The sequence below is a fragment of the Bos taurus genome, chromosome 2, assembly GCF_002263795.3.
Source record: "Bos taurus isolate L1 Dominette 01449 registration number 42190680 breed Hereford chromosome 2, ARS-UCD2.0, whole genome shotgun sequence".
In the NCBI taxonomy this organism is placed as follows: domain Eukaryota; kingdom Metazoa; phylum Chordata; class Mammalia; order Artiodactyla; family Bovidae; genus Bos; species Bos taurus.
The window spans coordinates 62148743-62166388 of record NC_037329.1 but is presented as its reverse complement, the minus strand read 5'-3'; the positions used below and the strand labels follow the sequence as shown (position 1 = coordinate 62166388).

General features: G+C 36.9%; 1 protein-coding gene and 1 pseudogene across 2 annotated transcripts in view; one reads left to right on the top strand and one right to left on the bottom strand.

Annotated features, from left to right (window-relative positions):
- The window catches only part of RAB3GAP1 (RAB3 GTPase activating protein catalytic subunit 1), a 112047-nt gene that overhangs the window by 72411 nt on the left and 21990 nt on the right, over positions 1-17646 (top strand). For both annotated transcript variants that reach the window (XM_059875412.1, NM_001083483.1), the window contains 8 exon segments: positions 3855-3923; positions 5199-5272; positions 7790-7882; positions 8300-8469; positions 11086-11175; positions 12174-12346; positions 13693-13747; positions 14595-14966. In XM_059875412.1, the coding sequence (XP_059731395.1) occupies positions 3855-3923; positions 5199-5272; positions 7790-7882; positions 8300-8469; positions 11086-11175; positions 12174-12346; positions 13693-13747; positions 14595-14966 (1096 nt within the window).
- Positions 16681-17513, bottom strand: LOC782392 (ATP synthase subunit d, mitochondrial-like; annotated as a pseudogene).

Sequence of the window (17646 nt, the reverse complement as noted above, 5' to 3'; positions counted from 1 at the left end):
TAACCATCTCATCCTCGGCTATCCTCTTCTCCTTTTGCCTTCTTTAATACTCTCACTTAAATGTAGAAATAATAATACTTTTCACTTAAAATCACTTAAGGGAGACGATAAAGTGGGTATCTTTTAAAATTGATATTTATTATATGTGCCAGACACTGTGCTAAGAGGAAGATCCTGAAGTAAGTAAAACTGACAGCTTCTGCCTTCTCGGCTTTTGTAGTCTAATTAAATAAAATAGATGAACTAATCACCTAAGTAAACTTAGAATTATAAATTATGGAATAATTTGAAGGAAAAGTATAGGTATGCCATCAGTAAAGTCTTCTCAAAGGAAAGGGTATTTACTCTGAGTCTCAATTAGGGAAGAATTTAGCCAGGCAGAGAATGAGAGAACGACCATTCCAGGTGCAGGGAAGAGCCTATGCAAAGCACCCTGATGCAGGAAACAGCTTGGAAAGTCTATGGAAGGAAACAAAAGGTGGCTATCATGGCTAGAATGTAGTGGGCAAGCAAGAAACGGTGTCGGAGTGGATACAGATAGAATTGTGGCTTCCAGTGGGGTCGTTTATTTGAATTTTACTTAGAGAAGATTCTAGGGGGAGAGCAATAAACTGACCTGATAGAAATGTGGAGGTTTTAATTGTTAAATATTTCTTCCAAATCTGTATCGTGATGAGGAGTCAGTCAGCAAAGGAACAAGTGATTGAAGAACACAGAAATAAGTTGAGGGTAAGATGGTGCATGTGGCACACCATTTAAATCAAACAGTGATTAGCAAATATTGTGGGCACAGTGCTTTTGAAAAGGCATCTTTAATAGTGAAAGAGTCAGTATCTTGTCTCATTGTCAAAGAAATTTTTCTATAGTTAGAGGGAGAGGAGAGGACTTAATCATAAAAGCTTAGGAATTGCATTTGAGGTTCATACTTTAAAAAATTCAGTAGTGGATTGTTTTAAATTTCCAATCATTCTAATCATTTAAACTATATGATATCACATATTATTTGCAGTCATTTTTTACCTTAATTAGTTTTATTATGAATAATAAATTCATGTTCAGTGCAGAGAAAATGTAAAAATGGGCAAAACCCCTATGTTTAGTAGTCACATTGTCTAGTGGCAAACTGTTTAATAGTCAACTCTAATTCAAGCGAAAAATCAGTTTTTTGGATAGATACTTAGTAACTCAAATGTTTAATTGGGACCATTGTAGAACCAGGCTCAGAAAATAGCCTTGAGCCAAGCCTGCCTAATTGTCTGGTTCATAACCCAGGTTACACTGCATTGTTGTGGAGTGCTGGCCCACTGTGAATTCCTAACTGTGCTTACAGATTCAGATTCTCAGACTAGAGTTGCCAGTTAGTCAAGTATCACCAAAGAGCAAAGAAATGAAGTAATTGACCCTTTTGACTTCTATATTCTCTGAACATAACAAGTGAGATCAGAATCTAGACAGGAGGAAAAAAAATCATTAAATTTATAATCACCTACTCATAGGTGCTCACTGACCACAGCTTGCTATATGTGCTTCTGACCATTTTTCATATATATGAATTAGGTGTGTATATGTACATGTTTATGTGTATATATGCAGCAGATCCCCCAACACCACCCTCAAGTTGATTTGCTAGGAGAACTTGTAGGACTCAATGTATAGCTGTGCTCATGCTTATTTACTAAGAAAAAGGATATGGTGCAAAAATCAGCAAAGGGAAAAGGCATATGGGGTGAGGTCCGGAGCAAATGAAGGACAAACTTCATCTTCCCATGTAGTCACACAGGACACATTCAGTTCCCCCAGCAATGAATTGTGACAGTATGTGTGAAAGGGTGTCTACCAGGGAAGCTCACTAGAGGCTCAGCACTTAGAAGTTTTAATCAGAGACTGGTCATGTAGGCACCCTCTGGCTAGCCTGTACCAGAAGGAAACCAGATATTTCCATCAACCGTGTTTTTGGCACAGGTAATTTAGGCACAGGGAATGATAGGAACCCTCCTGAAATTCAAGTTCCCAGATGCCAAACCAGGGACTAGCCTTGCAAGTAATCCTTTCTCAGTGTTAGGCCTGCTATGGTAACTCTTTTTTGCACAGTATTTATTTTATAAATATATGTCATCATACATTTTTTGTGGCTTGTTATTTTATAATTTTACATGAAAAGTTTCTGAAATTTAATTTTCATCTATAAAAAGAGGTCAGCAAACTATGACCTGTGGACCAAATCTGACCAGTGGCCTGTTTTTATATACATAATGAGCTACATTACCATAGTTTTAATGGGCTGAACTCTGGATGGTGAAACTGTAGCCCAAAAGACGTCCCTACAGTTAGCCCATGAATGTGCCCGGAATCTGTATGCACTGTGGATGGTCTTCACGGGGCTAGGTCTTGTTCACCCCATGCTCTTCTGATGTAATGGAGCTTAGGGATCTGCTCAGCCTCCAGCAGAGCCTGCACCAGGCTTCCAGCAGATCTGCTCAGAATTTGATGCCTCTTAGCCAATCTACCCTTCATGGGTCTCCACCAGGGAAAGCCACCCCAAGCACACCAAAGGCTCAGGGGGTGAAGTCTCAACCCAAGAAAATTATAGTAGAAATCATGCTCCCCAACCTCGTGAGACAGTGAGACTTCCCCTCCCATATCTCCTTCATCAGGAAGACTGGTGATGGTCAACCTCAAGGTCAAGCTGCACCAGTGCGTCCAGATGATGGACCCCGAGAGTCTTAGAGAGCAGCTGTCCCCAACCTTTCTGGCACCAGAAATGGCTTTCATGGAAGACCAGGGTGGGAGGTGGTTTCAGGATGATTCAAGCACATGGCATTTATTATGTACTTTTTTATTATTATTACCTCACATCCCTGGCTTGGGAAGATCCCTTGGAGAAGGGAATGGCAACCTACTCCAGTTTTCTTGCCTGGGAAATCCCGTGGACAGAGGAGCCTGGCAGGCTACAGTCCATGGGGTCACAAAGAGACACGACTCAGTGACTAAACAACAAGGGACTAAAAGTGGTTTTACATTGTTGAGGGTTTTAAAAGAAAAAAACAAGAATATAGCAAACTATTGATACATGGCCCATAAGAAGCACAAAATACTTCCCAGAGGATCCTTTGTAGACAAAGTATGCCAATTCCTGAACTATAAAAATAATATTTTCAAAATTGAGATATAACTTATGTACCATAAAAGTTACAATTTTAAAGTATACAAATTAGTGTTTTTAGGGTTCAGAGTTGTGCAACCATCGTTAGTATCTAATTCCACAACATTTTCATTACCCTAAAAAGAAACCCCTCACCTCTTAACTATCACTACCTCCACCTCACCCCCTGCCCCCGCCATCCCAGTCTCCCTAGGGCCTCTGGGTCTAGACTGATATTAATGTACTTTTTGCCTATATGGATTTGCCTTTTCCGGACATTTCATATGGGTTGGATTATACCATATGGGACCTTTTGTATCTGGCTGTTTTCACTTAGCATCTTTTAGAGGTTCATCCACATTGTAGTGTGAATCAGTGTATCATTGCTTTTTGTGGCCATATAATATGCTGTCCTATGGAATAGTGCTATGTTTTACTTAACTCATCAATTGACACACATTTGGTTTACTTACACTTTTTGGTTATTATGTATAGCATGGTTTTTTCTTGCAGACATTAATATAAATGTGCCACCATTTGCTAAACCAGGTGCTTACAGTTTTATTATATTACAAATCATGACCATTTTTAGCATACTTTTTGGGGCATATTTCCAGTTATTTACTGAGGATACAATTCTAGAAGTAGAATTGTTGAATCAGGTATATATACATTATTAAAGCTTACAGATATATTGTATGTTTTGTTTCAGTGAACTCCATTTAGCAACTACATGGCCCCACCTGACTGAAGGTATCATTGTGGATAATGATGTTTATTCGTAAGTATGTTAAAAATAGTACATTAAGAGTCACAGATTTCAAAAGACTAACTGCCCAGTGGGTTAGCAATTTTTCTTTGAATCAATTTCTGATATGGTTGTTTGCTTTTGTTTTTAAAGACCAGTTTTTAGACTGATGTATATTAGAAATGTGTTTTAAGCTGTGGACTTTGGAGACCGGATCCTTAGTTCAGGGGTAATGAGCAGTCTGCATCTTACTTGGGCTTAGCGAAGATGTCTCTAGTTAGTTTGGGAGTCAGTGTATAATTCTTTTGGACTTTGTGTAGCTGGTAAGAACATTTGATAAAGGACTTTGAAGAGATGATGGTCATTAAAAAATGTGGGAAGAACATTTGATTGTTAAATGCCATAAATAACAAAACATCCATATCATATACTCCTGTGCAATGGAAAAATTGCACAGGAAAAAATTGAAAATTGCAGTGAGCCCTATCCTAGAAGAATGTGAGGAAAGAGCAATGTAATTTTGGTATCTTCTCATGCTTGATGCAAAACTGTGAGAAATAGGACAGTTTTTGTTTTTTTTTTAAATAGTTAAAAGTGTTCTATTTTCTGATGGAAGAAGTAACACAAGCTTTTAAAATCAGATAATTTAGATGGGTATAAAGAAGAAAGATTACCTACAATTCTATTACTTAAAAAATTAGCAGTTAACATTTAAGGGTATTTCTATTTAAAGTATAAGTTTATATATTAATTTACTTTATTCATATAATACAGTTATTCATTGAATAGATGTAGATCTGTGTTGTCAATTTGTAAAGTACTGCATAATATCCCATTAAGTGAATGCAGCATAATCTGTTTAACTGAGAAAATGGGGCACTTGATCTTGTGGAAATTTTTATAGTTTTCTTTTTTATTAATAAATAGTATAATAAAAACAGATTAGGATTATTGTACATTTTTGCTTGTTTCTCATTTCTCATTTTGTTTCATTTATTCCTAAAATATTCTCATTAGGTTATCATTGTATGTTACCTGATCAGAATCATTTTTATGCTTTTTGATTAGTTTGTTCTGATTTTGGTTTTTCCTTTTGTACCTTTTTGTCTAAGAATTTTGTCTTAGGGTTTTATTTTTAAAAACTCACCTAAATGGTCTTCTGCATGTGAATAGCAGTAAGTTTAAGGGATGCGAAATGGATTGCTTGTCCTTCTATATAATGTTTTCATTAAGACTGCATTTTGGTAAATTTATGAACCTTGCAGATTGCTATAAATAGGATCTTGTGTTTATCATTTTGCATTTTAGTGATTTGGATCCTATGCAGGCTCCCCATTGGTCTGTTAGAGTTCGAAAAGCTGATAATCCTCAGTGTTTACTAGGTAAGATACTTACGTTCCTTTCCTGAAATACCACGTATTTGTCTGTTCTCCAGATCAGGAACACTGGATGTATTCTTTATACTTTATTTCACCTATCTGAAAATTTTTTTTAAGTTTTTTACATTGTGACCTTCTCAGTTAACATCATTAACAATTAATCTTTGTCAACAGCAGTGACTCCTTCTGGTTATTCTTAAATAATAATAGCAGACTTTTTGTCATTCAGTTTTAACCAGTCCATACCTCAAAATTCTCTTATGTTTCCCCAGGATCTGAGTTTTATTTTCCTAACGCTTTATGTGACTTCTTTTTTCCTTCTGTGGCATACTCTGCTTCTTCCATTCTGGTTAGTGGAACCCTTTTTGTCTTTTGTCATCCCTCTATGCTTGCAGTATATAATAGGATGAACACTGAATTTGATGGTCTTGTTAGAGCTTTCTGTAGGGCTCTGTACTGTATCTGCAGATATATTTTCTGATAGAGGAAAAGAGGTGTAAATAATCTTGTACATGTCATAGGGATATTTGAAATGAAATAACAGTATGTAGAAGTGAAAGTCACTCAGTCGTGTCCAATTCTTTGCAACCCCATGGACTATACAGTCCGTCAAATTCACCAGGCCAATACTGGAGTGGGTAGCCTTTCCCTTCTCCAGGGAATCTTCCCAACCCAGGGATCGAACCCAGGTCTCCTGCATTGCAAGCAGATTCTTTACCAGCTGAGCCACAAGGGAAGCCCAAGAATACTGGAATGGGTAGCCTATCCCTTCTCCAGCAGACCTTCCTGACCCAGGAATCAAACTGGGGTCTCCTGCATTGCAGGCAGATTCTTTACCAACTGAGCTATCAGGGAAACCCTGATATAACATTATAGAAATTTATTTCTAGAACATTTAGAACATATAGAACATTTCTGTAACATTATAGAAATGTTATAACATTATAGAAATACTTTAAAAACTATCATTCGCTCTTCAGGTCATAATTATTATATCCCGTATCTAGAATTATCTTTCTCTTCCTGCTTTTGTAGATAATGTCTCTTTCATGAAGTCTTCTGAACCCATCTCCTCTTTCCAGTCTTTTTCTCTCTTGTATTTAGTGGATGTGAAAATTATTTTTTCCATTTCTGTGTTCATCCATGCCACATTTATTTCATACAACGTGATACATTGTCATTCAGCTGATGGAGTTATTACTAAATATTTATTGATGACAGTATTGGGGCATTTCCGTAAAGCTTTTTTGCCTGAGCTCTTTGTCATTTGTCATGTTATTCATTAAATGCTAATTAGCATTTATGTATATAAGGTAAAATTCCTGCCATCTTTGTCTTGAGGTATAGGAAAGTAGTGAGGCTTCCTTGGTGGCTCAGTGGTAAAGAATCTGCCAGCCAATACAGGAGACATGGAAGACGTGAGTTTGATCCCTGGGTTGGGAAGATACCCTGGAGAATAAATGGCTATCCACCAGTATTTGTGCCTAGGAAATTCCATGGACAGAGGAGCCTGGCAGGCTTTCTAGGAGGTTGCAGAGAGTCAGACATAACTTGGTGACTAAAACAATAAGAACATTGGGAGGTAGGTAGAGGGTTGATACAAAATGTTTTAGAGTTGGATAGACCTTGTTTTAAATCCTAGATCCACCAACTTCATGAGAAGAGATACTATTTATCTTATTCAGGCCAATAGTAAGTGCTTAATATTACTATGTCCAATTATTTTTCCTTTCATTCTAGAGGGAATTATAAGAAGAAACGTTTAATATCCTGGGACATACAGGGAAAGTAAAAGCAAGGCTACCTTTGAAATGGGATTAATTTTTTGCATTGGGTGGAGAAACTGAATGGTTCCTTTTCTTTGTTTTTTTTTTTTTTAATGTCAAACTTAATGCATTTTTATGACCAGAATTGCAACAAGAGTGGCAAGTGTGTCTCATTTTTTTTATTCTGGGTCAAGACTAATCTCATGGGCCTGCTCAGATGTTAACCTCTTGACTGGAAGGGCAGGTAGATCATGCAAGAGTTCAATTTTTTTTTAAATTTCTATGAGAATATAGTTGCTTTATAATGTGTTTCTGTTGTACAGCATAGTGAATCAGTTACATGTATACATATATCTCTTCTTTTTAAAATTTCTTTCCTACTTAGATCAGTGCAGAGCACTGAGTAGAGTTCCCTTGAATGTTTTTTTTTTTTCTGCCATATGTTGAAAGTGAAAGCGAAGTCGCTCAGTCATGTCTGACTCTTTGTGACCCTATGGACTACATCCTGCCAGGGTCCTCCATCCATGGGATTTTCCAGGCAAGAATACTGGAGTGGGTTGCCATTTCCTTCTCCAGGACATCTTCCCAACCCAGGGGTTGAACTCAGGTCTCCCGCACCACAGACTCTACCATCTGAGCCACCAGGGAAGCAATATGTTAGTTAATAGCTTTTGTGAGAAGACATGTATCTTTATTTATAGGACTGACTTCTTTCAGTTACATTTCAAAAATGAGTAACGTTTTTTCTGTGTAGGTGATTTTGTCACTGAATTTTTTAAAATTTGCCGTCGAAAGGAGTCAACTGATGAGATTCTTGGACGATCCACATTTGAGGAAGAAGGGAGAGGTGACTTACCTTTTTCTTTTTTTTAAAGTTATTTTCAAATGTCTAACTCTTTCACACATTTTCCAGCAACTTTTCATCTGTTCTTCTCATTCAGGTTATATTAGGGAATCAAGTTTTGATGAACTGAACAGCTCCCATTTTCTCTTGGCTATACCCTGAGCTTAAAACATGTGTGATTAATAAGAAAATGTAAGATATTTTAAAAAACAGTTTTAGAGGTTTATTTTTGAAGTTCCTGGGCAGAAATTGTTACACCTTTATTAATCATGCATTCATATAAAGTTGAACATGTGTATTAATGAAAAGTCACTGATGAAAAGAGTGACTAAAGTATTCTGTACAGTCATCAGTTTATTCATCACTTTGACCTGCTAGGGTTGGTGATGTAATATGTATTCATTTCTATTCTTTTTATAGAAATTGCTGATATAACTCATGCTTTGTCAAAGTTGACAGAGCCTGCACCAGTTCCAATTCATAAATTATCAGTCTCTAACATGGTGCACACTGCAAAGAAGAAAATACGGAAACACAGAGGTGTAGAAGAATCACCACTGAATAATGATGTCCTCAATACTATTCTCTTGGTAACTAAATGTAATGTTTTTATGTGTCTGTATGTGCACTCATTTATTATCTATACAGTCCCATCTGTGTGGCAGGTACTGGATGGGGATATAAAATGAGTAAAACACAGTCTCCACATTCAGAGTTGCCACTGGTGTAGTGGGAATAAGAAAAATGAACAGTAATTACAATACCATGTTACATGTAAGAATTCTGGCAAAGGGCCTGTGAGAACACAGCAGAGGGGTGCATCTGTCTGTCTGAGCAGTGGGAATCAGGGAGAGCTTCATAAAGAGGGGACAATTGAGCTAGTCATAAATAGATGAAGGTTTAGAAGTGGATGAATTGCAGAGGCCTGAGAGAGCATGTCGGATAATCTGGTAGATTGCAGGGTACTTCCCAGAGGCGGGTCAGGGATGAGACTGGAGAGTAGCTGGTGAAGTGCTTGCTGAAGCACGGGACTTCGGTTTAATGCCATTTTAAGCAGGAGGTTGACATGATCAAAATGGTATTCTTGAAAACTTTATAGCAAGTACTAGAAGGGGCTAGGGTGTCTCCTAGGTATAGGTTGGTGGAACGGGTCCAGCCCAGGAACCATACACACCAGGGTTAATCTTGATTTGTTGTTTGACTTTGAACAAGCCATTTAAGTTCAGTTTCTTCATCTGAAGTGAATCTAATAAAAGCCTGTGAGGTTGTTGGACGGATTAAAGGACCTTCTGTTACACTGGTGTTTAATAGAACTTTGCTGCTGCTGCTGCTAAGTCACTTCAGTCATGTCCGACTCTGTGCAACCCCATAGACGGCAGCCCACCAGGCTTCCCCGTCCCTGGGATTCTCCAGGCAAGAACACTGGGTTGCCATTTCCTTCTCCAGTGCATGAAAGTGAAAAAATAAAGTGAAGTCGCTCAGTCATGTCTGACTCTAGCGACTCCATGGACTACAGCCTTTCAGGCTCCTCTGTCCATGGGATTTTCCAGGCAGAAGTACTGCAGTAGGGTGCCATTGCCTTCTCTGAGAACTTTGCTAAATGATAGCTATCCTTACTATAATTGTAGTTACAATCTTACTTCTGACAACCTGTGCATTAAGACAGTCTTGGGAAAAACCTTTAAGAGTAGTGCAATGAAAAGAATATAGGACTTGAAAACTTGAAGTTAATTTTAGCCCTGCTGTTTATCTGAGCAAGACTTTTAGCCAGATTTTTAGTTCGTTTATTTGCAAGAGATGTGGGCACTGATATATAGCTCACGTAGTGGTATGAAAATAGGATACTGTGTATAAACGTGCTTAACTAGTGGATGTTGACACTTGGTTGTTCCTCTCCTTAAGAAGAAAAATCTCTTCAACATGTTCTGTCAGTTCAGTTCAGTTCAGTTGCTCAGTCGTGTCCAACTCTTTGCAACCCCATGAATCACAGCGCGCCAGGCTTCCCTGTCCATCACCAGCTCCTGGAGTTCAATGAGACTCACGTCCATCGAGTCAGTGATGCCATCCAGCCATCTCATCCTCTGTCATCCCCTTCTCTTCCTGCCCCCAATCCCTCCCAGCATCAAGATCTTTCCCAGTGAGTCAACTCTTTGCATGAGGTGGCCGAAGTATTGGAGTTTTAAGTTTCAGCATCAGTCCTTCCAATGAACACCCAGGACTGATCTCCTTTAGGATGGACTGATTGGATCTCCTTGCAGTTCAAGGGACTCTCAAGAGTCTTCTCCAATACCATAGTCCAAAAGCATCAATTCTTCAGCACTCAGCTTTCTTCACAGTCCAACTCTCACGACCATACATGACCACTGGAAAAATCTCTTCAACATGTTCTGTTCAGTTCAGTTCTGTAGTACATGGCGAAGTATGCAAAGGAATCACAAGTCAGCGGTACCACAAAACACTTGGGGAGATTAGTGATTAAAGGATGGAAAGTAAATTTCGGTAAAGAAGGCCCCTTCTTAAGGATATATCCTTAAGAGATTTTATTCCAATTATGTAGCTCAGTTGTATGCACTGCAGTTTTTTTTAACCACTCTGCATACCCTCACATATGCACCCTCACCCTCACATAAATCCTCACATGTATTAACAGAAATCATGTAGAAAAGATTCATCGGTCATTACAGGTTTAGTCTGCTTCCCACTTTATCTTACGAGATACTCTGTAAGTATCTCATAAGATAAAATTATGGGTCTTTAATGTCATACTTGCAGCATTTCATATATGAAAACCTGTGGGTTGTATTTCTCTATGGAGCCTCACAAATGTTTGGGTATTTCCAGTTTTTCTTTTATAATTTTATCTATTTAATAATAACACTTTTTAAAAAATTTAATGACCTTGGATGAGCCTGAAATCATGGTATACAGATTCTGGTTTTGCATTCTGTGAACTAAACAATTAACAGAACCTTGTGGTTACATTTAAGAAAAATCTGATTTTAAAATTGACTAGTCACTCTGTTTTTTGGAGAAAAATAGAAAATATTTGAGATAGTGTAGAACCAACTGGCTGATACAGTAAGAGCATTCTCATTGTTTTAAAACCATAAGCATTAAAATGTCAAATGGTGTTTATAAAAGTTACAAAAGTCTGCAAAGTAAGAAATTTCATTGAAAATGTGGTTATTTTCTTTCTTTCCCATAAGTTCTTATTCCCTGATGCTGCTTCTGAGAAACCATTAGATGGGACTTCTTCAACAGACAATAGTAATCCTCCACTAGAGAGTGAAGAATATGTAAGTTAATGTTAAATATTTAAAATGCATTGAATTTCTAGGGATTTTGCTATATTTCTAGCAACAGTCATGAAATCTACTTCACAAGAATGGCTACTGTAAACAGTTTTATATCTCTATACCTGTCATTTAAGCTCTTCCTCAGTTTAACAAAGACTTGGATGAGGAAAACGTGATAATTTTCTAGCATTCACTATAAAACTTTCTCTGTTGTGAAATAAGGATCTTTTTATTGTAAAAATCACCTTAGGAAAACTTGAGTGATGATTATGGCCTCCATTCAGTGACCTACTATAGAACGTTAACATAGATACATATTTTGGGTAAAAGAAGTTTTCTGGAAATAATGAAAAAATATACTGTGTATGGTTATAGGCTATCCTTTAGTTTAAACTTTTCATAAGTCATCAAATTTATGTTTTGCAATGGATTCTTCTTTATATTTCAAAACTAGATAGAGGGTAGAAAATTCTTTAATTGAAGTAATGTGTAAAATGAAGTATAATTTTCATCTTTTCCTTTTTGAAGTCTTTGATAAGTTGAGAAATAAGTTTAAATTGTGTAGAGATATATCAAATTGTTAATACTGTTAGAAAGTGATTTCATGAAGTGAGAGGGAAAAGCAGGGCTTTTCATTTTTAGTTTATACAGTTCTGATTTTATGTTTTTGGTTTTGGCAAGTGCATATTCATTTGTAATTATAAGATTTTTATAACGCATGAAATTTAGAGTATATCTTAAAGATTTCACAGAAGAAACTGAAAGCTGTACCTTTAGCCTTACTAAAATGTAGTGTCACTTTTTGATCCTTGTAGAGATCTTGAAAACATGGAGCTGCTTAAAAAAAATTCAGGCAATAATGTTTTAGATAGTTGATAAAAGCCTGGCTGTTAGGATAGATTAATTTCAGGTATTAAAATCTCTGCCTACACAGTTTCTGATTATACATGTAAATATATTGGTAACAAGTTTTTTTGTTTCTATTTTGTTAAATTTAGAATCTCTACAATCAGTTCAAATCTGCACCGTCTGATAGTTTAACATACAAGTTGGCTTTGTGTCTTTGTATGATCAATTTCTACCATGGAGGACTGAAAGGAGTGGCACATCTCTGGCAGGAATTTGTTCTTGAAATGCGTTTCAGATGGGAAAACAACTTTCTGATTCCAGGGTAATAATTTCAATTCCCGATTGTAGAGATAGTATTTTTATTTGTTCACAAAATTTGACTTCTGACTCATTAATTCTCCTCTTGTAGGAAATCTGCCCCAAGAAAATGGTAAGAAACTTAAGATATGATTTCTGTTCATTGGTGTTCACTATAATAGGAAGAAAAAGTTAATCTAATTATCAGACATTAATTTAGTTCAGTCGCTCAGTCGTCTCTGACTCTTTGTGACCCCATGAACTGCAGCACGCCAGGCTTCCCTGTCCATCACCAACTCCCGGAGTCTACTCAAACTCATGTCCATTGGGTCGGTGATGCCATCTGACCATCTCATCCTCTGTTGTCCCCTTCTCCTCCAGCCTTAGATCTTTCCTAGCATCAGGGTCTTTTTCAATAAAGAGTGGTTAAATAAATCATCATGTATTTCTATAATGGAGAGTTTTTTCCCAAGAATCCCTGTTAACATAGAAGATGATCGCAGTATTTGTGGTAAAGTAGACTATACTGTTATGTATACAGTGCTTTCAACTATGCTGATAGAGAATATTAGAAAATATAAAGAATATATATAGAAATATGTATAGAAAAATAATGAAAAAGAAATATAACAAAATGTTAACAGTAGTTTAGTTGGAGGGAAAACATCTTTATAGAGTTCAGAAGTTTGGGTGTTAAATATTACCTATAAATTTTTTATATAGCTTATGTTGACATTTCATTTAAAGGGTTTAGCATATATATTGATACTGTATAGGTTACTGTTCATTTGCCCATCCTACTCAAACTAAGGGAGGAGAATCATGATATTGGTAATACAAAATGGTAACTGATCCAAAAATGTTTACTCCTAAGTCATTTGCCAGCCTCTACTTAACTGGATTCTCTCTTGGCTAATTATTGGGAACCACCTCATTTAGATTAGAGGAAATCCAGGCTCCCTTCAGCAAAAGAGAGGTGGAGATCAATGGATTTTATATTGAGAATCTACCATAATGATTGAGAACTGAATAAATAGTATAACTTCCTTTGTACTGTTTGAAAAACTGCATGCTAGCTACTTCCTAGGGTGGATTTCAAGGCTTTACATTTTTTAAGTTTCTGTTAGCTTGAGAGCTATCACTACTTTGCTGTTGCGTTTTGTCTCTTGTACTTGCTGTTGGTAAATTATGGACTAGGAGAATAAAATAAATTTTGATCTTTTAATTTTATTTGCTCCATCTAAGTTGCCTAATCTGTAGAAGTCTAGTTTTGCTTTCTTATCTATGTGATTTAAATATATGGTAGTATAAAAATACGCATATCTGAAGCAATTCTACTGATAAGCTTTTTTCTATTACTTTACTTGATAGATTAGCAAGTGGACCTCCAGATCTGAGATGCTGTTTACTGCATCAGAAGCTACAGGTAAAAATTTCCCAGTGGCAGTATATAATTTGTGACAGTGGTTAGGTCAAGTTATTCTGACATTAAATATAATAATAGATTATAGGCTGTTTTCATTGTGCTGCTGTAGGTTACTTAAGTCACTGTCATTCACACCAAGGTCCAGGGAAAGGGTGGAGACTGAAAATAAAATACTCAGGCAGTGGATAAATTTTTACTGTAACTGTCACTGGTGGAACAGCAATTTCTTCAGTCCTTGTCCTTGCAAAGGAAAAAATTCATTCGAGAGATATAGAGCAGTTTTAAGCAGCAGCAGTTTTGTTAAGCAAAGAGAAAATAAGCTGTCATGAAAGGATGAGAATGGGTAGTCTAGAAACCAGAAACCGCCCTGAAGTGGGGGTAGGGTTGGTTTTTAAGAGTGGTGGAAATTCTCTTCCTGTGTCTTGTGTTATTTGACAAGTTGATTGACAGCTTTAGCTTATATAACTTGTATCCTTGTGCACAGGTGCTTACCCATAAACACCCAAGCAAAACCCACAGAGGGCGGGCAAAAACTGCAATGCTGGTTTATTACAAACACAGTGTAATGAGCCCTGGGTTATTACTTGGAGTCACCTTTTAGGTCTTGGTGCCCTTGTGCTGGCAGTTTTTGTCTAGCTTTCGCCTAATAAGGCTGGTAACTTAGGGATCCTTGACCACAAAAGCAAGGGTCTCTGGGTATATTCTGATCACCAGTGTCCAGGATGGGGAAGGAAGAATAACTCTGTCCAGGATATGGCTGGTACCCATGCATGTCTAACTAACAATTCATATATAATAATAAATATAATAATAAAATAATAAATAATTTTGTTTCTCTTTTCTTAAGATGTTAAATTGTTGTATTGAAAGAAAGAAGGCACGTGATGAGGGGAGAAAGACAAGTCCTTCAGATAATGTGACTAATACATATTCAGGGGATGCTGGAAAATCTGGAGATCAGCTGGGGCCAGATAATTTGAGAGAGACAGATAAGGACAAAGGAGAGGTGGGAAAATCATGGGATTCTTGGAGTGACAGCGAGGAAGAGTTTTTTGAATGCCTAAGTGATACTGAAGAACTTAAGGGAAATGGACAAGAGAGTGGCAAGAAAGGAGGACCTAAGGAGATGGCAAGTTTAAAGCCAGAAGGACGACTCCATCAGCATGGGAAACTCACACTGCTACATAATGGAGAACCTCTCTACATTCCAGTGACCCAGGTGGGACGGGGACTGGTTCTTTAAGTTGTGTTGTTGTTGTTGTTGTTATTGTTGTTTATATAACTTTATCCTAGTAGGAGATGATTACTTCGGATAAAGGCACTTCTTTAAACAGTCTGTGTCTAAAGATCTATAGATTTGAAATCTAAATAAACTATTGGAGTTTTTAGGTCTACTATTTGTGCAACTAAGAAATGTTTTGAAGTTTCAGTAGATAGTACTTCATCATGTATACAGTGACCTGTTAGTTCTTCAGGTGTTTAAAAAAAACAAAATCCAAAAATATTGGTGGGAAGAACAAAAGTAAAAACGCTTGATTTGTGTAATTAGTTCTTATCTGTTCAATATATAGTTTGAACACATTTTATACCCTTAGGGAGTGGAATAGCAATAGCTCAAGACCTAAGGAAGAGCAATGGTTTTTGGATTTTTTGGGGGTTTTTTTGCATAGGTAGTAAGTGAGTATATTTTATTTTGAAAATCTCAATCTAGAAAAAGTGAAAGTCACCACCCATTAATTCCAGATCTTATCTGTATAAATAACCATTATTATTGGTTTGGATTATAGTTTTCTATACCTATTTCTATGCATTGATGTATGTATACGTATGCATATGATACACAGTTTTGTGGATTTTTAAAAATCTGTGTATTGATATGTAGCTTTTTAACCTAAAAGCTTGAAGATCTCTTCATGTCATTACATACAGGTCTACTTCATCTCTTTAATTGCTGTATAATATTCCACAGGATGGAAGAGCCATAGTTTTATTCTTCCTCTCTTAATGCATAATATGTTATTTGAAGCTTATTGCTATTATCATGCTACAGTATAAATTCTTGTTTTTCAGTATTATCTGTTTCACATATGAGTGTTTCTCCAAGGGAGAAATGGAATTTCTATATAAATAAATATATAAGATATAAAATTCCTCTTCAAAAGGGCTGTACCTACTTTATACCCCATCATTGATGAGTATAGGAATAAGGGAATACCACTATCTCCCCAACTTTGTTTTCACACTTCCTTCCTTCCATAAATATGTGTTGAGTACCTAGTATATGTTAGCCACTGTCTTGGGACTATAGGATTTTAGTAGCAAAATTATATAGTACACTTCTTGAGCTTATGTTACTTGTATTCATATTTTATTTAATTTTTTTATAAAAAACTGATATTACCAGTCATAAAAGCTTTTGCCAGTATGATGGGCAGAAGTGGTATCTCAATGTTCTAGATTGTATTTCTCTGATTTTGATGAACCTTAGCGTCTTCTTAGTATGTTTCCAGCCTATAAGTTGCATTCCATTTTTCCTTTAGGTTGATGTTCTATTCTTATTGATTTATATGATTCCTTTATATTTTAAATATGAATAATCTGTTATATACATTGTATATGTTTTCTCCTAGTTATTTTAAAAACATGTCTATGTACTTACCTATTGAATTATAAATTATAACTAAAGTGCACGAACTTCAAGTGATTAGTTTGAGTTTTTTCATATTTAGATACCCATTTAACTACTACTCATATCAAGATACAGAAAATTCTCATCATCCTAGAATAGCAATGATCAATAGAACTTTCTTTGAAGATGAACATGAGTATTTTGTGCTCTCCAGTATTATAGCCATTATCTATCTATATGTACTATGTTATATAACTTCCCTATATTATTATTTTTAATGTACACGGTTTATAATTCAAGGGCCAGAGCTTTCTCCCAGACTCAAGTTTATAAATTCTCAATTGACTTGTGAGGCCAGTAGGAGTACTTCTTGTCTAATTTGGTTTCTGGAGAGACTTCATTCAAGTCCTTAGTGGTCAGCTGATCAAATGGATTTATGTTCCTCCTCTTCTCCAACTCTTTCTCATAGTCCTAAATCCTGGTCTTTGGGAGAGACAAAACCTCAGCACAGCTTTTCACATCTTCTTTTCTTCAGCATCCACCTGGGCAGTGTATTAATCCTCTGATATAGGAACCTTTGGACTTCTTGGTATCTCAGCTGGTAAAGAATCTGCCTGCAATGCAAGAGACCCTGGTTCGATTCCTGAGTCAGGAAGATCCCCTGGAGAAGGGATCGGCTACCCACTCCAGTATTCTTGGGCTTCCCTGGGAGCTCAGTGGGTAAAGAGTCCATGTGCAATGCTGGAGACCTGAGTTCTATCCCTGGGTTGGGAAGCTCCCCTGGAGGAGGGCATGGCAACTCCAGTATTCTTGCCTGGAGAATCCCCATGGACAGAGGAGTCTGGCAGGCTACAATCTGTGGGGTTGCAAAGAGCTGGACTGAGCAACTAAGCACAGCAGAACCTTTAGGGCATTAAACTTCTTCTCAAAGTCATTCACCAAGCTAGCTTTTGCCACGTTTGCCTTGTAGTAAGCCCAGTCGATGGCAGGTGGCTTCTCAGGCAGAGTAGCCAACCTGAAAGTGAGGGTCTTATTCCAGGACTTCAAGGAGTTAGCCACGGCCTTCTGGTTTTGGGGGATGATCTCCCCAAAAGCTATCTAGTCAGTGGCTTTTAGAGCAAGTTTCCATCCAGCCATCTTAAGAACCTTCACCAGCCCCAGGTGGCCCACTAATTGGAGGATAATTGTTTCACAATATTGTGTTAGTTTCTGCCATATATCAGCATGAATCAGCCATAGGTATACATATGTCCACTCCCTTCTCAGTACT